General features: G+C 39.9%; 1 protein-coding gene and 13 non-coding genes across 14 annotated transcripts in view; all 14 read right to left on the minus strand.

The window, feature by feature from the left end:
* Positions 1 to 42: 42 nt before the first annotated feature.
* trnac-gca (transfer RNA cysteine (anticodon GCA)) lies at positions 43 to 114 on the minus strand. The gene has a single exon. It is a non-coding gene; the product is annotated as a tRNA-Cys (tRNA).
* A 121-nt stretch (positions 115 to 235) lies between these two features.
* On the minus strand, positions 236 to 307 carry trnac-gca (transfer RNA cysteine (anticodon GCA)). The gene has a single exon. It is a non-coding gene; the product is annotated as a tRNA-Cys (tRNA).
* A 262-nt stretch (positions 308 to 569) lies between these two features.
* trnac-gca (transfer RNA cysteine (anticodon GCA)) lies at positions 570 to 641 on the minus strand. Its single transcript has one exon. It is a non-coding gene; the product is annotated as a tRNA-Cys (tRNA).
* A 122-nt stretch (positions 642 to 763) lies between these two features.
* Positions 764 to 835, minus strand: trnac-gca (transfer RNA cysteine (anticodon GCA)). Its single transcript has one exon. It is a non-coding gene; the product is annotated as a tRNA-Cys (tRNA).
* A 121-nt stretch (positions 836 to 956) lies between these two features.
* Positions 957 to 1028, minus strand: trnac-gca (transfer RNA cysteine (anticodon GCA)). The gene has a single exon. It is a non-coding gene; the product is annotated as a tRNA-Cys (tRNA).
* Positions 1029 to 1151: 123 nt separating this feature from the next.
* trnac-gca (transfer RNA cysteine (anticodon GCA)) lies at positions 1152 to 1223 on the minus strand. The gene has a single exon. It is a non-coding gene; the product is annotated as a tRNA-Cys (tRNA).
* A 455-nt stretch (positions 1224 to 1678) lies between these two features.
* trnac-gca (transfer RNA cysteine (anticodon GCA)) lies at positions 1679 to 1750 on the minus strand. Its single transcript has one exon. It is a non-coding gene; the product is annotated as a tRNA-Cys (tRNA).
* A 126-nt stretch (positions 1751 to 1876) lies between these two features.
* Positions 1877 to 1948, minus strand: trnac-gca (transfer RNA cysteine (anticodon GCA)). Its single transcript has one exon. It is a non-coding gene; the product is annotated as a tRNA-Cys (tRNA).
* A 120-nt stretch (positions 1949 to 2068) lies between these two features.
* On the minus strand, positions 2069 to 2140 carry trnac-gca (transfer RNA cysteine (anticodon GCA)). The gene has a single exon. It is a non-coding gene; the product is annotated as a tRNA-Cys (tRNA).
* A 161-nt stretch (positions 2141 to 2301) lies between these two features.
* Positions 2302 to 2373, minus strand: trnac-gca (transfer RNA cysteine (anticodon GCA)). Its single transcript has one exon. It is a non-coding gene; the product is annotated as a tRNA-Cys (tRNA).
* Positions 2374 to 2494: 121 nt separating this feature from the next.
* On the minus strand, positions 2495 to 2566 carry trnac-gca (transfer RNA cysteine (anticodon GCA)). Its single transcript has one exon. It is a non-coding gene; the product is annotated as a tRNA-Cys (tRNA).
* Positions 2567 to 2686: 120 nt separating this feature from the next.
* trnac-aca (transfer RNA cysteine (anticodon ACA)) lies at positions 2687 to 2758 on the minus strand. The gene has a single exon. It is a non-coding gene; the product is annotated as a tRNA-Cys (tRNA).
* A 324-nt stretch (positions 2759 to 3082) lies between these two features.
* trnac-gca (transfer RNA cysteine (anticodon GCA)) lies at positions 3083 to 3154 on the minus strand. The gene has a single exon. It is a non-coding gene; the product is annotated as a tRNA-Cys (tRNA).
* Positions 3155 to 19109: 15955 nt separating this feature from the next.
* The window catches only part of nuf2 (UF2 component of NDC80 kinetochore complex), a 9672-nt gene continuing 7380 nt past the window's right edge, over positions 19110 to 21401 (minus strand). The window contains exons 10-12 of the mRNA XM_073825543.1: positions 20664 to 20836; positions 19941 to 20076; positions 19110 to 19765 (exon numbers count right to left, since the gene is read on the minus strand). Of these exons, the coding sequence (XP_073681644.1) occupies positions 19658 to 19765; positions 19941 to 20076; positions 20664 to 20836 (417 nt within the window). The 3' untranslated portion in view covers positions 19110 to 19657. The remainder of the gene's footprint in view (positions 19766 to 19940; positions 20077 to 20663; positions 20837 to 21401) is intronic.

Consider the following 21401-nt stretch of genomic DNA (forward strand, 5'->3'; position numbering starts at 1 on the left):
TTGAAGACAAAGTTTTGGTAAGTCCAAAACTGCAAACTCCAAAGGGGGCACCCGGATTTGAACCGGGGACCTCTTGATCTGCAGTCAAATGCTCTACCACTGAGCTATACCCCCATAAAATGCATTGCCTGAAAATAGTGGAAAAAAATTTACTTACTTTAATGAGACAATAACTAATAAATACAGTCTGGCTTTGAAGACAAAGTTTTGGTAAGTCCAAACCTGAAATCTCCAAAGGGGGCACCCGGCTTTGAACCTGGGACCTCTTGATCTGCAGTCAAATGCTCTACCATTGAGCTATACCTCCACAAAAAGTGCTGTCTTAAAATAATGAAAAAAAATTATAATTCCTTCAATGAGACAATAACTAATAAAGACAGTCTGGCTTTGAAGACAAAGTTTTGGTAAGTCCAAACTTGCCAAATGCTCTACCACTGAGCTATACCCCCACAAAATGCATCGCCTGAAAATAGTGAAAAAAAATTACTTACTTTAATGAGACAATATCTAATAAAGAGAGACTGGCTTTGAAGACAAAGTTTTGGTTAGTCCAAACCTGCCAAGTCCAAAGGGGGCACCCGGATTTGAACCGGGGAAGGCTTGATCTGCAGTCAAATGCTCTACCACTGAGATATACCCCCATAAAACGCATTGCCTGAAAATAGTGGGGAAAAAAATTACTTACTTTAATGAGACAATAACTAATAAAGACAGTCTGGCTTTGAAGACAAAGTTTTGGTAAGTCCAAACCTGCTAACTCCAAAGGGGGCACCCGGATTTGAACCGGGGACCTCTTGATCTGCAGTCAAATGCTCTACCACTGAGCTATACCCCCACAAAAAGTGCTGTCTTAAAATAATGAAAAAAATAATAATTCCTTCAATGAGACAATAACTAATAAAGACAGTCTGGCTTTGAAGACAAAGTTTTGGTAAGACCAAACATGCTAACTCCAAAGGAGGCACCAGGATTTGAACCGGGGATCTCTTGATCTGCAGTCAAATGCTCTACCACTGAGCTATACCCCCACAAAAACTTCTGTCTTAAAATAATGAAAAAATAATAATAATTCCTTCAATGAGACAATAACTAATAAAGACAGTCTGGCTTTGAAGACAAAGTTTTGGTAAGTCCAAACCTGCAAACTCCAAAGGGGGCACCCGGATTTGAACCGGGGACCTCTTGATCTGCAGTCAAATGCTCTACCACTGAGCTATACCCCCATAGAATGCATTGCCTGAAAATAGTGGAAAAAAATTTACTTACTTTAATGAGACAATAACTAATAAAGACAGTCTGGCTTTGAAGACAAAGTTTTGGTAAGTCCAAACCTGCAATCTCCAAAGGGGGCACCCGGCTTTGAACGTGGGACCTCTTGATCTGCAGTCAAATGCTCTACCATTGAGCTATACCTCCACAAAAAGTGCTGTCTTAAAATAATGAAAAAAAATTATAATTCCTTCAATGAGACAATAACTAATAAAGACAGTCTGGCTTTGAAGACAAAGTTTTGGTAAGTCCAAACTTGCCAAATGCTCTACCACTGAGCTATACCCCCACAAAATGCATCGCCTGAAAATAGTGAAAAAAAATTACTTACTTTAATGAGACAATATCTAATAAAGAGAGACTGGCTTTGAAGACAAAGTTTTGGTTAGTCCAAAACTGCCAAGTCCAAAGGGGGCACTCGGATTTGAACTGGGGACCTCCTGATCTGCAGTCAAATGCTCTACCACTGAGCTATACCCCCACAAAACTTCTTGTCTGAAAATAGTAAAAAAAAAAAAAAAAACCTTCCTTTAAAGAGACAATATCTAATAAAGACAGTCTGGCTTTGAAGACAAAGTTTTGGTAAGTCCAAACCTGCTAACTCCAAAGGGGGCACCCGGATTTGAACCGGGGACCTCTTGATCTGCAGTCAAATGCTCTACCACTGAGCTATACACCCACAAACCGCCTTGTCTGAAAATAGTAAAAAAATAATAATTCCTTCAATGAGACAATAACTAATAAAGACAGTCTGGCTTTGAATACAAAGTTTTGGTAAGTCCAAACCTGCAAACTCCAAAGGGGGCACCCGGATTTGAACCAGGGACCTCTTGATCTGCAGTCAAATGCTCTACCACTGAGCTATAACCCCACAAAACACCTTGTCTGAAAATAGTAAAAAAATAAATAATAAAAAAAAATAAAAAATAAAAAATAAAAAAATAAAAACCTTCCTTTAAAGAGACAATATCTAATAAAGACAGTCTGGCTTTGAAGACAAAGTTTTAGTAAGTCCAAACCTGCAAACTCCAAAGGGGGCAGCCGGATTTGAACCGGAGACCTCTTGATCTGCAGTCAAATGCTCTACCACTGAGCTATACCCCCACAAAAAGTGCTGTCTTAAAATAATGAAAAAAATAATAATTCCTTCAATGAGACAATAACTAATAAAGACAGTCTGGCTTTGAAGACAAAGTTTTGGTTAGTCCAAACCTGCCAAAGCCAAAGGGGGCAGCCGGATTTGAACCGGGGACCTCTTGAACTGCAGTCAAATGATCTACCACTGAGCTATACCCCCACAGAATGCATTGCCTGAAAATAGTAAAAAAAAATTACTTACTTTAATGAGACAATATCTAATAAAGAGAGACTGGCTTTGAAGACCAAATTTTGGTTGGTCCAAACCTGCCAAGCCCAAAGGGGGCACCCGGATTTGAACCAGGGACCTCTTGATCTGTAGTCAAATGCTCTACCACTGAGCTTTACCCCCACAAAACACCTTGTCTGAAAATATAAAAAAAAATAAAAATAAATAACTTACTTTAATGAGACAATAACTAATAAAGACAGTCTGGCTTTGAAGACAAAGTTTTGGTTAGTCCAAACTTGCCAAAGGCCAAAGGGTGCACCCAGATTTGAAACAAGGACCTCTTGATCTACTGTCAAATGCTCTACCCATGAGTTATACCCCCACAAAAAGCCTTACCTGAAAATAGTGAAAAAAAAAAAAACTTCCCTTAATGAGACAATATCTAATAAAGACAGTCTGGCTTTGAAGACAAAGTTTTGGTTGGTCCAAACCTGCCAAGTCCAAAGAGGGCACCCGGATTTGAACTGGGGACTTCTTGATCTGCAGTCAAATGCTCTACCACTGAGCTATACCCCCATAAAATGCATTGTCTGAAAATAGTGGAAAAAAAATTACTTACTTTAATGAGACAATAACTCTAATGAGATAACAATAATGAGACATGATTTCACTTTAACTTAATTGTTTTACTAATGTTCAATCATAGAAACGTAAGGTTAGTACACATAGGCTCAATCCCAATTCTACCCCTTACCCCTACACTTAGCCCTACCCCTCCGTTTGGCGCGTTCACATGAAGGGGTAGGGGTGTCTCATTTCTCTTTTAGTTGGAGGGGTAGGGGTAAGGGGAAGGGCCAGATAGCCCTCCAAACAAAGATTTTTCAGGACCTCACTTCAAACGAAGGGCTAAGAGAAATTTCCAACATGGCTGCTCACTCGAGCAAGCAGACTCGTAAATATAAGTAATTTTTGCCTTTAATAAGGATTTTGATGACAATGTTTCATTATATGTATATTACCTTCAATCTTGTGTTTGTGTTTATGGTGTTGTTTTGTAAATAAACGTTTGCAAAAAAATCGCTAAAGTTTGCTAGCAGATAGCACTGATTGCATGATATTACAAAATATATTTTTATGTCATATACACTTGACTGCATGTTAGAAACATGAAACACCAGTGGCACGGCAATTTGCAACGGTGGTGTAGTGGAGGGTGTACGCAGGTATACGGTGTATACATACTTCCACTTTTTAAATCCCCTCTGATGCGCATTATTCAGATAGTGTCCTGCATTCGCCAAAATCATGGCAGTCCACCACATCCAGTCATATGAATAAATGTAAATATTCGCTAAAAACACCGAATAAAGGCAGTGATGATGCAGTCAGGACCGTGGAGCCGGCTTGCTTTGAAATGTATTTGATGATTGCACCTAATGCACCTGCGCCCGCTAAGTCTACCGCACCAGTAATCTAAATCAGTACATAATAATAAAAGCTAAAACGAACGCGTTCAAATAGAAAGTTGAAAACGAAATTCACAAATGAAGCATATACTTCTCCAGGCACCACTACACTGATTAGCAATTTGCCACGCATGTGATAATGCGTTGTTTGTTTTGCTTACGGCCACATGTGAATGAACGGTACACCGTACATTTGTACTTTTTAAAACATGACAACATTTTTTGACATCTTGGAATGAGTGATAAACATCTGCGCATGTCCTCTGACGTAACATTAGCAACTAGCGACAACCTATGATGACGTATAACAGTGTTGTAGTGGTGTCCCATTTCTTAGGGGAAATATTTTAGCCCTTCCCCTTTACACTTTGTTTCAAGGGACAAGGGGAAGGGGCGAGGGGTAGGCGAAGGGGTAGAAAATAGAATTGGGATTGGGCCATAGTCTGCTATTCCCCACTCTGTGTTGTGGGGGTTCACCTCCTTCGGCCATCCTGAACTTATATTTCTGAGTCTCACTGACTGCGGATCATGTGCACAATCACAGACACACGCCTGCAGCACTAACCGGTGGGGGAGGGGCTGCATTGTTTTCGCTGCAGGTACGCACACACACAACCTAGTAGGGAGTCCTGCGCTTTCACTTTGATGACACAGATAATGCACATATCGTAGGAACGGTATAACTTTTTTTTTTGTTTGCGGTTTTGAAACCGTGACTTTTTCAAACCGCGGTAAACCTTGAAACCGGTTATCATCCCATGCCTACACCACACACATATCGTCTCATCCAGGACAGTAATGAGTCTGCTTATAGACAAGATGTTAAGCTGGCTTTCTGGTCATTGACTTGATTGTGAAAAAGGCCCAGCAGAACTTGTATTTCCTTTGTCAACTGAAAAAGTTCAGCCCGATGAAAGTTTTGCTCAGCTGTTAATGAGTCGGTTCTGTGTTCTTTCATAACTGTCTGGTTTGGGTCAGCCAGCAAATCAGATATAAGACTGCAACAGACTGTTAGAACAACAGAAAGGATAACTGGTGTATACCTGCCCAACCTTTAGGACTTGTACAACTCCAGAGTGAAGAAACGGGAAGGTAACATCATCAGAACCAAATACTCTACAGCATTGTGCACAAAGTTTTATTAACCAAATCACAAACACATAACTAGTCTTAACAAACACACACAAATCATGCATACATGGTACATGGGAAGGGTAAGTGGTTGGATAGAACCGGACAGAAATGTGGCCGAGTTGACCATCTGAAAGAACCATCAGTCTCTAATTTAAAGCGCAGTATACAATAGCTTACATCAAACCTCTGTCTGGTGAAAGGAACGATACTTGCATTTGCCTTGGCTGTGGAACTAGAGTCTCGTAAAGCCTCCGAAGGTCTAGATAGTTCCATTTGATGGCCGCTGTAATCCCTTGAAACTCTAAGGTTGTTTTTGACTCTGTTGTGGTTGAGAGAGTCCTCTCTCCTGAGTAAGCACATGGCTTGGTGTAAAGTTATACAGGCATTGTGCGCATTGTGCGCTTTATTATACGGCCTGGAGCAACAGGACCGTTCACTGGAGGACTACACCAGGGACTTTTTAGATCTTCCGTGCCTTACGCACTACCCCGACTGCTTGCTCTGTGTATTTTATATCAATAACCTGAGCGAGCTGTGTTAGTAAATGGTCCTTGAGAGGATTTCCCCGCTTTTGTGGAGTGGGTGCTGGTGAATTGTGGATCACAGTTCACCACTGGCACCATGGAGGAGGATCACACCAGTCCCACTCTCAATCCAGAGCCACACTGCTGCACAGAGAACTCGCCCACCACAGCCGCAGAGCCCAGGCCTGTCACAATAAAAGAGCCAATGCTGGAAAAAGTGGAGCGCTGGCATTCTTTAGTATTTTTGGTAATGACAGTACGTCGCCCGAAGGGGACGCACTGACGTGTGGTTGCAAGGAGAGGAGATTTGGTATTTATAGTAAGTGGGTCCACTATCACAGCGGTAGTTTGAGGCACATGCTGCACTGGCAGAACGTGCCTGATCAAAAAACCTCTGCCACTCAGGGGCATTCGAAGTGGCAGGGAACGAATGCGAGCTTTCTTTAAGGGGATTCTGACATGCCGGGAATGGCTTTCCAAGCCAACAGCCGAGCGGCAAGAGGCTCTAATTTTATTGATGCTCGCTCGTCGCCCATACAGTGAGCGCTGGCATTCTTGAGTATTTTTGGTAATGACAGTACATCGCCCGAAGGGGACGCACTGACATGTGTGGCTGCAAGGAGAGGAGATTTGCTATTTATAGTAAGTGGGTCCACTATCACAGCGGTAGTTTGAGGCACACGCCGCACTGGCAGGACGTGCCTGATCAAAAAACCTCCACCACTCAGGGGCATTTGAAGTGGCAGGGAACGAATGTGAGCTTTCTTTAAGGGGAGTCTGGCATCTGCGAGAATTTGCCCCCTCTCTGCACACAGATCAGGACGGCTTCTGAGGCTCAGGTTCCAGACTCTGAGCCGGCTTTGCAGGCTGCGGGGTGGGCGCTGTCTTAGGGTGACTTGAAACAACTGCCGCACTGGGGTGTTTAGGCAGAAAGTGACGCAGCGCTTGCAACGTCTTCTGTGCCTCCGTGAAACACTCCATGAAAACGTCCACAGCGGGGCCAAACAGACCTTTTGGCGAGATCGGAGAATCGAGGAAAGCCATCTTCTCAGCGTCCCTGATTTCCGTAAGGTTCAGCCACAGGTGGCACTCCAGCACCACCAAGTTGGCCATGGCCTTCCCCACCGATTGAGCCGTTGCCTTGGAAGCACGCAAGGCCATGTCCGTTGCGGTGCGCAGCTAGCTGAAAATATCCAGCTCTCGGCCAGACTTGTCCATATCACGGAGAAGTTTGGCTTGAAAGACTTGAAGTACGGACATCGTATGAAGGGCCGAGCCGGCCTGGCTGGCCGCTGCATAAACCCTGTTGGCAAGGGCTGATGTCAGCCTGGAGGGCTTGGACGGCAGAACTGCAGCCTTCAGTCCTCGGCTCACTGGCGGGAGAAGATGTGCAGCTACTGCTTCTTCCAGAGGAGGGAGCTTGCAGTAACCACCTGTCATCCGCACCGTCAACAATGGTGAGAGCCGCGTCAGTAGAAGGGTTCACTTGCGCCGAATACGGAGCCTGCCAAGCTTTAGTGAGCTCTTCGTGGACAGCAGGCATAAATTTTACTTCCCATCACTCCACAACAAATCCTTTAAATTTAACGATAGAACAGAACTGAGAACAAAAGAAGAATGAAAATATAAACTATTAATGTGAAATTAATGTGAAATGTTGTAATTTTTGTACAAAATAAATACATTTTAACTTAAAGAACTACTAAAGAAACATCAAATTAAGATATGTATATTTGAAAGGTAACTCGTCTTTTTCTTACCATAGGCCTATATAAAATAATTTTAGATATAATCTAATAATATGGATATGATTTAATGCACTTTTGAACTACAGAGAAGCTGTGCTTTAAAGGGTCATGAAACCCCAAAACACATTTTTTGAGATGTTAACAGATATATACATGTTGCACATTGCTTAAAACAGTAATAGCTGTCACGAAATATGTTACAAAGTGGAAACTGGTCATTTTTGCGCTTTTTGTGACCATTTCGTGCATCCGGTTTTCAAGGCCTGTGACGTAGACGCAGGTTTTTTTTAGCACTCATTGGCTGTTTGGCTTGTACAGTACTTATTTACGTCATCAGGCTGACACCCCCTTTTAAGCATTATTAATGAGCAGTGTATCATTATACAAGACAAAGGACTTGTCTAATCCAATCTCTGCGCCCTGCTTTGCATGAGCTTTCGCAGTACTTACAAATGGGAAAGTAGCACTTGTGTCACTAGTATACATTAGCTGGCTTGCTGTTTCAGAGTCATGGTTCGGGTTTGTGGCTTTGTTCACTGTGACAAAACAAAAGAGTTGTTTTCATTTTCCCGTGACCTTTGTTATGTCTTTACAACATACATTCTCCCCGGGACCGAGTCTGGAGCAATTACCACACGAACACCTATTATAAGATTACAATATGATGCACATGTATTACATGACTTTTAAACGGGACATACAGGTCCTTCTCAAAAAATTAGCATATTGTGATAAAAGTTCATTATTTTCTGTAATGTACTGATAAACATTAGACTTTCATATATTTTAGATTTATTACACACAACTGTAGTAGTTCAAGCCTTTTATTGTTTTAATATTGATGATTTTGGCATACAGCTCATGAAAACCCAAAATTTCTATCTCAAAAAATTAGCATATCATGAAAAGGTTCTCTAAACGAGCTATTAACCCAATCATCTGAATCAACTAATTAACTCTAAACACCTGCAAAAGATTCCTGAGGCTTTTAAAAACTCCCAGCCTGGTTCATTACTCAAAACCGCAATTATGGGTAAGACTGTCGACCTGACTGCTGTCCAGAAGGCCATCATTGACACCCTCAAGCAAGAGGGTAAGACACAGAAAGAAATTTCTGAACGAATAGGCTGTTCCCAGAGTGCTGTATCAAGGCACCTCAGTGGGAAGTCTGTGGGAAGGAAAAAGTGTGGCAGAAAACGCTGCACAACGAGAAGAGGTGACCGGACCCTAAGGAAGATTGTGGAGAAGGACCGATTCCAGACCTTGGGGGACCTGCGGAAGCAGTGGACTGAGTCTGGAGTAGAAACATCCAGAGCCACCGTGTACAGGCGTGTGCAGGAAATGGGCTACAGGTGCCGTATTCCCCAGATCAAGCCACTTTTGAACCAGAAACAGCGGCAGAAGCGCCTGACCTGGGCTACAGAGAAGCAGCACTGAACTGTTGCTCAGTGGTCCAAAGTACTTTTTTCGGATGTCATTCGGAAATTAAGGTGCCAGAGTCTGGAGGAAGACTGGGGAGAGGGAAATGCCAAAATGCCTGAAGTCCAGTGTCAAGTACCCACAGTCAGCGATGGTCTGGGGTGCCATGTCAGCTGCTGGTGTTGGTCCACTGTGTTTTATCAAGGGCAGGGTCAATGCAGCTAGCTATCAGGAGATTTTGGAGCACTTCATGCTTCTATCTGCTGAAAAGCTTTATGGAGATGAAGATTTCATTTTTCAGCACGACCTGGCACCTGCTCACAGTGCCAAAACCACTGGTAAATGGTTTACTGACCATGGTATTACTGTGCTCAATTGGCCTGCCAACTCTCCTGACCTGAACCCCATAGAGAATCTGTGGGATATTGTGAAGAGAAAGTTGAGAGACGCAAGACCCAACACTCTGGATGAGCTTAAGGCCGCTATCGAAGCATCCTGGGCCACAGGCTGATTGCCTCCATGCCACGCCGCATTGAAGCAGTCATTTCTGCAAAAGGATTCCCAACCAAGTATTGAGTGCATAACTGAACATAATTATTTGAAGGTTGACTTTTTTGTATTAAAAACACTTTTCTTTTATTGGTCGGATGAAATATGCTAATTTTTTGAGATAGAAATTTTGGGTTTTCATGAGCTGTATGCCAAAATCATCAATATTAAAACAATAAAAGGCTTGAACTACTTCAGTTGTGTGTAATGAATCTAAACTATATGAAAGTCTAATGTTTATCAGTACATTACAGAAAATAATGAACTTTATCACAATATGCTAATTTTTTGAGAAGGACCTGTATAGTGTCTTTGAAACAAAAAGTGTCTACTTTACTTTTGCAGCGTTCATATACGCAAAACAATTTGAAATAGAACAATGTTGTTGTCTACTCTCTTCTTAAAAAGAGAAAAAGAAAGAGAGAGGAATAAGAGAATACTTTTAATGCGCACCTCCTTATTAATAAACTGTGGGATTATCCCGGGTGATTCAAAGTTTATTTCAGGATGTCAGTAATGTTTGATGCTTTGCTAGCATTACTGGAGCTCCATATTATAAAGAAGACCACTAATGTCTGTGAACTCAGTGTACAAGGACCTTTACAGTGCTGCGAGACAAAGTGAATGAACTTGTCATACACAATTCTGTATTTTGGCATTCGCTTGTATGGTGGCTCTGAACTGTCAAAACACTGCTCAAAATGCTTGCAACGGATGCAAACAACGCAAAAAAATCCAAATTGTTTATGACGGACGAAAATTTCGGAGGCAGTGTGCAATGCAGTGGACCTGCACTGTCATCACTTTGATCAAAGTGTGGGGATTCTGGTGGGGAGAAGTCCTCTACTTCCACACTTCTCTCAGAAACGCTGTAGCTGCTGCTGTGTGTTTACATTGTTGGTGTGCAAATTAGCAGAATTTTTTCACTTATTGTCACTCCCCCTCTCCACACTCTACCCCCACCCCTTACCCCCAGTGAACAACGTCCCTTTTCAGAAAGTTTTTCAAACCAGAGGTGTGAAAAAGCACCTCTGAAACAGGGGGTTTCATAACACTTTAAATGAGCAACACCACGAACACAGACGCTGCCTATTGGCTAAATCTGTCATGTGACACCACATTTTTTGCGTTAAAGCCCCTTTTCTCAACAAAAAGTGTTTCCACACTAATTTTTGTGAAATTTAAACTATCGATATAGGATTTATGCGTTAAAGTTAAATGGAAAAAGATTTTGTCAACACTTTTTTCCATTTCCATGAACTAAATTTCGAAGCGCTAAGTATTTTTTCACAAAAAGTCCTTGGATGGAAACCTGGCTAGTGATTTCCCAGCTCATAGATGGGCTGAACAAGTTTGACCAAAGCTGCCTCCCAGGGAAGTTCACGTATGATGATCTTTCCAGCCCCCAGAACCAACATTTGTGGTATGGATCAGAAGAGAACTGTCATTTCTGCTCCTCCCAGAATCCAAGCCTCCAGCACATCCTCTCTGGGTGAAAGACAGCACCGCAACCTCCGTATGGTCTGACATCATCACCACCGACCATATAAAACATACAAACTCTTTTTTAGCCTAAAAACATGGTGGAATGTCCTGTGATGTCTTATTGCTTCAAAGTAGGTAAGGTATTATGGGTATATACAACAAATGGGTACCCCTGAGCATACGTTAAAGGGATAGTTCACCCAAAAATGAAAATTTGATGTTTATCTGCTTACCCCCAGGGTATCCAAGATGTAGGTGATTTTGTTTCCTCAAAAAAACACAAACGAAGATTTTTAATGAAAACCGGTGCAGTCTGCCAGCCTTATCATGGACGTGGATGGGCACCAAACCTTCAAAAGTAAACAAAAACATGCACAGACAAATCCAAATTACACCCTGCGACTTGTGACGATACATTGATGTCCTAAGACACGAAACGATCGGTTTTTGTGAGAAACTGAACAGTATTTATATTATTTTTTACCTTTGATACACAGCCACGTCCATCTGTCCTGAGCACGAGTTTGGCATCAGTCACGTCACATGTGCACGCGCTCTGTCGTAGAATACGCAAACGCCGGAAGCGAACTGTTGCGTATACGACACTCATTGTTTACACAGTGCACAGAGATTGTGGGTATAGCGGCTATTCAAAATGGTAATTACTTGCGCGTATCCTGATTGTTTAAACCGATTGTTAAAGCTAAAAGATTGTGTTTGCTTGCACAAACTCATCCGGGACTTTTCACTGATTTCCCCTTACGGCGTTTGCGTATTCTACGCCAGAAGCGCATGCACATGTGACGTGACTGATGCCAAACTCATGCTCATGACAGATGGACGTGGCTGTGTATCAAAGGTAAAAAATTATATAAATACTGTTCAGTTTCTCGCAAAAACCGATCGTTTCGTGTCTTAAGACATCAATGTATCGTCACGAGTCGCAGGGTGTAATTTGGATTTGTCTGTGCATGTTTTTGTTTACTTTTAAAGGTTTGGTGCCCATCCACATCCATGATAAGGCTGGCAGACTGCACCGGTTTTCATTAAAAATCTTCGTTTGTGTTTTTATGAGGAAACAAAGTCACCTACATCTTGGATGCATTGGGGGTAAGCAGATAAACATCAAATTTTCATTTTTGGGTGAACTATCCCTTTAATACAATACCTGCTTGAACAGAGGTGGTCTGTGACAGCAACACTTTCAGATACTGATGTCACACTATGAAGGAAGTGCATCCTGAATAATAATTAAAAAAAATATATTAGTGAAGCCTACTTAAAAAAGTGGAACAAGTCCTAAGGCCTTTTGAGTGTGCTACTGTCTTCCTGTGTGGAGAGTCCTATGAGACATTGTTTTAGCTTTACCTCCACTGGTAAAGGGCCTCCAGAAGTCCATACAGAGCACATTATTTGAGACCACAACTGTCAAAGCTTTCCAAGGTGCTGCTGCACAGGAGATGACATCAAGATGGGAGCAGAAAACTAAATTCATCTGTTTGCAGCAGCCCTTGACCCCAGATTCCATTAAACTAAAATTCCTGCCACCAGAGGACAGTTTAAAAGTTCACCTCAAGGTTCAAGCTCTTGCACTGCAAGAGAAAAGAAGAGAGAGAGGGAGAAAACACGGCAACTTTAATGTGAGGGAAAAGAATGACTCAGTCAGTGCAGATGCAACACTTTCAGAGAGGAGGCCAATGTCTCTGCTAGACACTTTGCTCAGTTTAGTTTTAGATAAGCACAGTAATAGTGAGGAAGACACTGGTAAAGATACTCACAGTGAACCAGTGATGAATAAGATACTCATGTACTTTGGTGAGCAGGCTATTCCAAAGGATGAAAATCGACTGAAATGGTGGAAAAAAATGAAGCTAGGTTTCCCACCTTGGCCATGCTGGCAAAGTGCTTACATCTTACAAACTTACAGCTCATATATTTGTCATGGTCCTGTCACTTCAGTCTAGTTTATTTGTGGTTTTGTGGCAGAGCTCTGACACTCCAGTCATGTCTTTGTTTTTACTTCAAGCTGCACACTCTCTTGTCTGCATGCCTTGTTTCATGTTGGAGCGTGGTGTTCAGATCCTGGCACTCATGTCTTGTTAATTTTCGGTGTTCTTGTTGTCTTGTGCCATTGGGCACAGCTCATGTTTTTATTAGCTGCATGCTTTCATATGTTTTGTCTTGTGTAGCGCACGGCTTGGGGTTCCCTCAGTTGCGTGCTTTCTTTTGTCATGTTTGTGTGAACACGCGACTTATGAGTGTTCCTATTAGCTGTTGTTTGTGTCTTGTTTTGTTCAAGCACATGGCTTATGATTGTTTTGCTGGCCATGTGCTTGTGTTTTTGTTTTGTATGAGTACATGGCATTGGATTTGTTTGTTTCTCTGTGCCATGCACTCTCATGTCTATTGTCTTGACTCCGCCCATCTTGTTACCTGATTGTTGGTTTATTTTGCCCCACTTGTCCTCCCTCATTACCTGCCTTATTTGCTCTTTATTTGTCTCCTTGTGTTTGCAATCCTCTACCAGTTTGTTGTTGATTGTACCCTCATCATTTCCAGTCTTGTCCTAACCTGCCTGCCTGTTTTCCTCTTCTGGTATTTTTTTTATTTTAATTAATTTTTAATATTAATAAACCCTGTTAAAAAAACTGCATATGCTGCTTAGGTAGGTTTTGAAACATGGATGCTGGTTGGAGCTGGTTTAAGCTGGTCTTTAGCTGGTCCTTAGCTGGTTTAAGCTGGTCCTTATCCGGTCATGTGCCGGTCCTAAGCAACTACCTCCTGCTCGGGACCAGCTTAGGGCCAGGACATGACCAGCACACTCTTTTAGGCAGTATTTATGTTGGACTTTGCTCCTTTAAACTACATAATGCCTTCATAATGTATTTTTTTTTTTTTTGCACAATGTTAGGTAGAATTTGTGGCATTAATGGTACATGTTGCCCTAAAGCGTTGTTTGTATTTTAATTTTCAATTCTGGCACTGTATTTTTATACTGGAAAATTGAAGTTGAAGTATATTTTTAGAAAATTATTTAATAAAAGTCTGAAATACTAATAGAAGTTGTACTTATTCTTGAAAAGCTGAAAAATAATCAGCTAATCAAAAAATAATCTTTAATAATAATAATAAAAACATTAGATTATTTGACAGGTCACACACTGGCCTATGGGGGTACAAAAACATGTTTGGTATTTCTTCTATAGCATAACAACACATAATTTGTCAAGTTTCGCAAGGCATTGACTGAGTCATTTCAGATGACATTGTAGTATTCTGAAAGACTGCGCAGGAGCATGATGCACCCTTACACCAAGCATTGCACAGCTTGCAAGAGAAGCAGCTGACACTAAACAAAGAAAAGTGTGTTGATGGAGATGGACTTCATGAGCCATGTGCTCTCAAAAAATGAATTTGAAGCAGCACAACCTAAAGTCGAGGTGCTTTCTTGCGTGGTTAATTACTGTGGCAGACTAATTCTTTACCTGGCTACATGGCAACATGTACATGGGTCATGGGGGAAAGAACAAGAGTTCAAGGCTTTGAAGACCACACTGGCGAGTTCATAAACAATAGCTTACAGTACTAAATAACACACAGGTTATCATGCACACCAGTCCAGTAGGGCCTGGAGCGAACTTGAGTCAAATATAAGCTGGCGGTGCATACAAGCCAGTCATGCTCTGACTGATGTGGAAAGGCAGTATTCTTGTGAGAAGCTCCATGTTTTCCTATATGGGAAATAATTTTCTGTGATAAATGACCACAAGCCACTGGAGGAGATTTACTCACCGAAATCAAACCACCTGCCAGAATTGAGCATTGGGCTTTAAGGCTGCAGTCCTACAAATATACAAATATTTGGAGGAAATAAAAATGGCATTAGCTTGGCAGATTTTGATTGGCCTTTAATAAATGCAATGGGCTGCAGTGGAGTTTTCACGAAGAATGAGGATGCTTTTTGGAAGCTCTTTTTCTTTCTCTCAATGTAGCAGCCACAAATTGTAGCTTTAATAAATTGGAGGAGACAGAAGGGTTCGGGTTGGCAAGTTGGGGGCCAAACAACGACCCTGGAAATACACACCAAAATTGTCAGAGGGGTCTGCATCAGTAAAGAAATGGATGCACCTTGGGCATGATTCTCATGGTGATGAGGTTGTCGATTACAGAGATGATTCTGCCAAATTTATCTTTGAGTAGCAAGGCTTCGGAATAAAGAAAGAATAGGATCTATTCTAGACAGGTAAAAAGACCTGAGGTGCTTTGAGACATGGGCTGCTTCCAAAAACTTAGGCAGCTGACTTATATTATAATTACTATAATACTGATTTCTTGCTAAAAATAACATCAGAAACATACATTTACACTCAAAACTGACCACTCAAATTTCAGATGCCATCTTTATTTTTTTGCCATCCATCACGGAATGGATCACACAGTATTGTGGGATATCAAAGGCAGCGGAGGATTCGTCTATGCTGCCTTCAAAGAAACTGACCAGATTAAGGTATTTCAAGAGGCAGGAAATGAAGCAAACATTGGATTCAAACGTGCCTTCATGCCTTCCCACCTTGAAACGTGTCCTCCAAGGCAGCATTTTTCAGTTTTTCGATGCAGCCATGGTAAGAAAGTCATTGAGTAGGTGGATTAGGCATGAAATTCCACAAGAGTCAAACTGGAACTATCTAGACTGCGTGTTATAGGTTAGTGTACATTTTTCTGTACCAATCTCTTTTTATGGACCCTAAATTTTGACATACAGGACAACGCTGCCTATTTCAATCTCCAGTCTAAAAAAAGTTATACAGAGAAAAAGATGGTAGCTATAAAACTACACCAAGTCAGTGGAGTCCCAAGTCGTCTTCTGAGTGAAGTCACAGATCATCAAATTTGTGACTCCAAGTCATGGACATTGTTGGTTTAACCAAGGGGTGCCCAACCCTGTTCCTGCAGTGCCATTTTCCTGCAGAGCTCAGTTCCAACCCTGATTAAACACAACTGAACCAACTAATAAGGATCTGAAGGACCACTTGGTAATTACAGACAGGTGTTTGATCAAGGTTGGAATGGAACTCTGCAGGAAGGTAGATCTCCAGGAACAGGGTTGGGCACCCCTGGTTTAATCTTTTGCTGCTACAACTGGCAAAAGTTTGGTCTCACTTTATTTTGATGGTCCCTTTAACATATTCCGTTGACTAAAAGTTAACATTGCACTTACATATCTACTAACACTGATTAGTTATTTACTAATTACTCAGAGTGTTAGTAGACGGATAGGGTTAGAATAACATTGACATGTACTTGCAAAGTTACCTATAGTCAGTAGAATGTCTGTTGGGATCACAAAGTTAGCAGATATTAAGCAGACAGTCTACTAATACTCTAATGAGAGTAAGTTATGTGGATGCAACATTACTTATTGTCAACAAAATGTTCAAAAGGAGACAATCAAAACAAATTATCATCACCGCAATACTCAGTTTATCAGTTAATCTCTCAAGGACTCAAGCACAGAGATGGTAAACTCAGATGACTCTGCTCCTAAGAACCATGCAACTACAGCCTTGTGCTAAGGCCAAATCCCACTCCTGACATCATCTGTGGTGGGCGGCCTTGGCATTGACTCTGCAAAATATGTAGCAGGAGCTGTTTATTATGCAACCAAAGCATACAAATTAACCAGAAATAAAGTACAAGAATCACTATTTAAAATTAAAACGTTTTAAAAAGTGTTTGGTAAACTGTTTCACAATAAAAACACTTTAAGTGTTTTGTTAATACGGTTAAGTTGTGGCATGTAGGGGTAGGGCCATCAAAAAGAAAGGACAACTGGACCAGGCCCAGACTAGTTTCAACCAAGGGATGCCCTGGTCTATGAAGCCTGGTTAAATACAACTATTTGAAGCAAAAATGAATCCAGATTTAAAATAACAATGAAGTACCATTGCTTAATCACTCCTGAATAAATTAAGACAAAATATAAAATAAAAATGGCAGAACACCACATTTGTTTGATGTGAAATGCGGTGCTCCTGTGTGACATCTAGTGGTTGAGAAGTCCTGGAGGGCCACTGTACCACTGAAATTTAGTTCCAACCCTGATGAAAACTCACCTCCCTCTAGCTTTCGTGTTACCCTGAAAACATTTATTTGCTTTTTCAGGTGGTTGGACCTAATCTCTGCAGGAAACACTGGTCCTGGAAATCCACTGGCTGTTTCTCAATTCCAAGAATGCAAAGAACGGACTTGGGTTCTTGTGGAGGCCCGTCTTGCCAGGCTTCCTTGAAAGAACAAACTTGGAAGAATGCGAGAACACAGAACACATCTTTGTGAAAATTGAGATGTGCTGTGTTCTTGCTGCTTAACTGACAGTCCCAGCAGGTTACAGGGAGAGAGACAGCAGCACACAATGCACAATATAAAACATTTATATTATTTTATAGCTTTTTACCTCATGCATTTGTGAAAAAGATTAAGCTATGTATAATGTTATATATTCTTTTTAATATGCCAATAAAAAATACAACAGGCTTTCTTACTTCATTAAAATTATACAAAACAAAAGACAAATGTTTACTTTCATGAGCCATCACGTATTTGCACGCATGCAGCGAGAACGAGAAGTTTAAAGCTTACAGGCTTCCATACATCGTCCGCTTGCAGCATCTTCTGGGATTTCTAACGGTTCAATTCCCTCAAGTCTGCATTCGAAGCATCCTTGATTTCAAGAACACATCTGGGCACTTTCATGTGTCCTCTGTACTTGCGTTCTTGAGTATTGGAATTGAACTTCGACAGTTAATGATGTAGTTCGAGAACACAAGATCACATAAGAATGCATACTGAGGCATACTGATTCTCATTGTCGATTAATTGGGTCCACCCACAGTACACACACACAACTTTAGAGGGTCATGTCAAATTACAGCACTGAATGACGCATTTCTATAGACAAAATGCATCTAAAAATAGTGGAGGAAACAGAATGAGATGCTGCAGGAGAGTTACGTGATCCAAGCTGCCCAAAACAAGAGAATTCTTTATTTTAAACTATAAGCTAATAGCCTAAAAAGCAACCTGTGAGGCGCTTTGACAGATTTGTTTGCATCCTCAGCATGAAAACTTTCAGTTTACGGTCATATTATTTTCTGTAAATATCACAAATTCACAAAAGCATTTACATTTTTGCATAAAAGTCCATCCTGACAGTCTGTGTTAAGTTTAAATCTTTACTGAATGAGTCTGTCAGACAGCCGGAACACAGAGAGGGAAGCAATTAATAATAAGCGCAAAAACATTGAAATATGTTGTTGAATGTAAAATTTAGGTTGAACAGAAAACATGTGGTGCACATATTTATGAAGATTAGGAACTGTAAAGGGATAACAGCATGTAATTATCTGATATGTGACCCTGGACCACAAAACCAGTCTTAAGTCGCTGGGGTATATTTGTAGCAATAGCCAAAAATACATTGCATGGGTCAAAATTATTGATTTTTCTTTTATGCCAAAAATCATTAGGGAATTAAGTAAAGATCATGTTCCATCAAGATTTTTTGTAAAATTCCTACTGTAAATATATCAAAATGTCATTTTTGATTAGTAATATGCATTGTAAAGAACCTAATTTGGACAACTTTAAAGGTGATTTTCTCAGTATTTTGATTTTTTTGCACCCTCAGATTCCAGATTTTCAAATAGATGTATCTCGGCCAAATATTGTCCTATCCTAACAAACCATACATCAATATAAAGCTTATTTATTGAGCTTTCGTATGATGCATACATCTCAGTCTTGTAAAATTTTACCTTATGACTGGTTTTGTGGTCCAGGGTCACATATATAAATATCAGACACTACATAACCGCCTTTTATATAAAGAAATGACAGTAAACGAGACTTTGAGCAAAGTGAACACGTGTTCCTGCAGAACATTCTTCTCACCTGTTGGTTAACACAGAGTTTGTTTTTATTCGTCTTATCTGTATTAGGCTATTCTTTTCATTTTTAATGTAGAGACTTAAACTTTGTTCACTTTATACAGTGCTTGACAAATTTAATAAAACAAATGTATGTAAGGTGTCTAACAAATTATTTAAGGTTTGTGCCACTGCTGCTCCAAACTAACAGTATTGGTGATTACCAAAATAATTTTTTAGCTTTCTGTATTGGTTAGTCCTCCAATATGCAATAAGGTTTTTAGTAACAGTAGGCTATTTCTAATGCTATAATTATTGCAATTATCTATGAAAAAAAAAATCAAGCGCTTTGTATTGGGGTTTTTTTCAGATATTTGTCTTTTCTCTTTATTACGAACGGTGGTCTAATAAATTAAGCACTGTTTTCATAACATTCAGTTGACACATTAGCTTGAAGGACATTGGGCAGGATGTGGAATATTGTGATTTTTGCCAATAAAATAAAAACAATTGGGATTTAAGCCAATTTAGCGAAAAAATAATCGACCAACTAATCGATTATCAAAAAAATCGTTAGTTGCAGCCCTAATTGTTAGCATAACTCAGTAGTTACCTTGAATCTCAATCCTTTAAAAGAAATCCAATAAAGGTTTATGTGAACAGGCAAGACTCAAATGTTCCCAATAATGTTTTATAAAAAAAAAAAAATAAATAAATAAAAAAAACACACACACAACACACAATACTGGTGTTAGGAGAAAATACATTTAGAAATGACAAAACAAACACTGTACAAATGCGAAATAACAGTAATGAGTACAAAATAGAAATTTTAGAAATGAGATTTCATTTTTAAGGTGTCTGCATTGGTCTCTACCACAATGCTTTCAATCCGCTTGTTGTACTGCTCCAAAGTTGTGAGAAGACGGTCATAGAACTCCTATGGAAGAAATGAAATACATATGACACAAAACATTGAACATAGCCTTAACATTAACATGCTAAAGAACAAACAGAAAAGGTGTCAAAGACCATAACCGAGAGGGAAAAAAAAAAAAAAAAAAAAAATTAAAGTTAATACATAAAAGCAAGCAAATATTGAAAAGTAAGTTCACCTGGGCTTTTTGAGTTTGCTGGTTGCACTTTTCTCTAAGCTTCTGCATCTTTTCCTTGAACTGTTTAGTTTCACGGTTGCTTTCTTCAATCATTTTCACAAATTCCTCCCGTTTCTGGTGGATTTTGTCATATTGGCTGAATAAAAAAAAAAAAAAAAAAAAAAAAATTTATATATATATATATATATATATATATATATATAAAAAATAATGTTAGAATAAAGTTTTCTGCACAAATTCACAAGGACTACAGGGAACTAAATAATTCAAGAAAAAAATATTCTTGTTTGTACGGTTCCAAAAATCAGCGAAGGAGAAAAAAAATTAATAAAATAAATCTTACACAGTGACAGTCTAATCTAGACACTTCACAAACATGCTAAATTCCCACAAATGTAAAAATGCTCATTTAGAAAGTATGCAACATTTGCAAGACCTTGCAACCTTGATTTGGACCTAAACTCAGAGTCTGGTGACCCCTGCCATAATCTATAGGACTTCATTGGATGAATCAATGTATTCTGAAGCAAAATGACAAGTTTAAGGAAAATACTAGTATTTGAAACTTGTCAGCTAAACACTATAATTTTATTTATGCCATTTATAACAAGTACTAAATTAAAGCCATCATACAAAAAGGGACTTTACACAAAAAAAGGGGTAACCAAACAAAGGTTAAAATCTAGAATACAACATTTACATTTAATAACATTTTTTACTTACCCATAAATGTTTTTGACTTGCTGATCTTTCACCTCTTTTTTCTGTCGACGGATCTGCTGCTTAGACTCCTTGTCAAGTTTCATGGCAAGTGCTCTCTTCATCTGGGCCTCTTCACTGCTCAGGCTCTTCAGCTCTTTCTGCAAGGTTTCATTCATGGCAGCTAAGCTCTGGACCTGTATAATAAAGAACATTATGTATAGAACACAAAGCTGAAGGGAGCAGCTCCAGTGAAGAAAAACCTTCAGATCGTATCTCCACATTTACGAAACCACACAATAAAACCCAGTGTTTGTGCAGCATAGGAAAGCTCTCTCTCTCTTTTCTCTCTCTGTATGACATTCCAGACAACTATTTGTCCAGTCCAGCTCCATGTGCACTTGTGTAATTTTTTGTTTCAGAATTGTTCAAATATTTATCTTTTTTGGAACCATTACAAAGTGTTACATTTTGTTGTGACAAGCCTAAATTACATTTTTTTTTTTTTAAATAAAAACCATGCAAATGTGTCTTGCTAACCGCTAATGACAGTTTAGTTTGGAATAGCAAGATGTTTGGTTTGACAGAAAATATCCACCGGTGTCACGCCTGTACTGTCACACCACAGGACAAAGATGTCACACCAGAAAACAAGGTCTCTTTAAGCATTTTAAATAATTTCAATAATATTTGATTAACTCATTTTTATTCTTTATAGTTTATTAAACTAGTTTTTGATGCTTTTGCAGAAACAAAGAATTG

This window comes from Garra rufa, chromosome 20 (genome assembly GCF_049309525.1).
Source record: "Garra rufa chromosome 20, GarRuf1.0, whole genome shotgun sequence".
NCBI classification, from domain to species: Eukaryota; Metazoa; Chordata; class Actinopteri; order Cypriniformes; family Cyprinidae; genus Garra; species Garra rufa.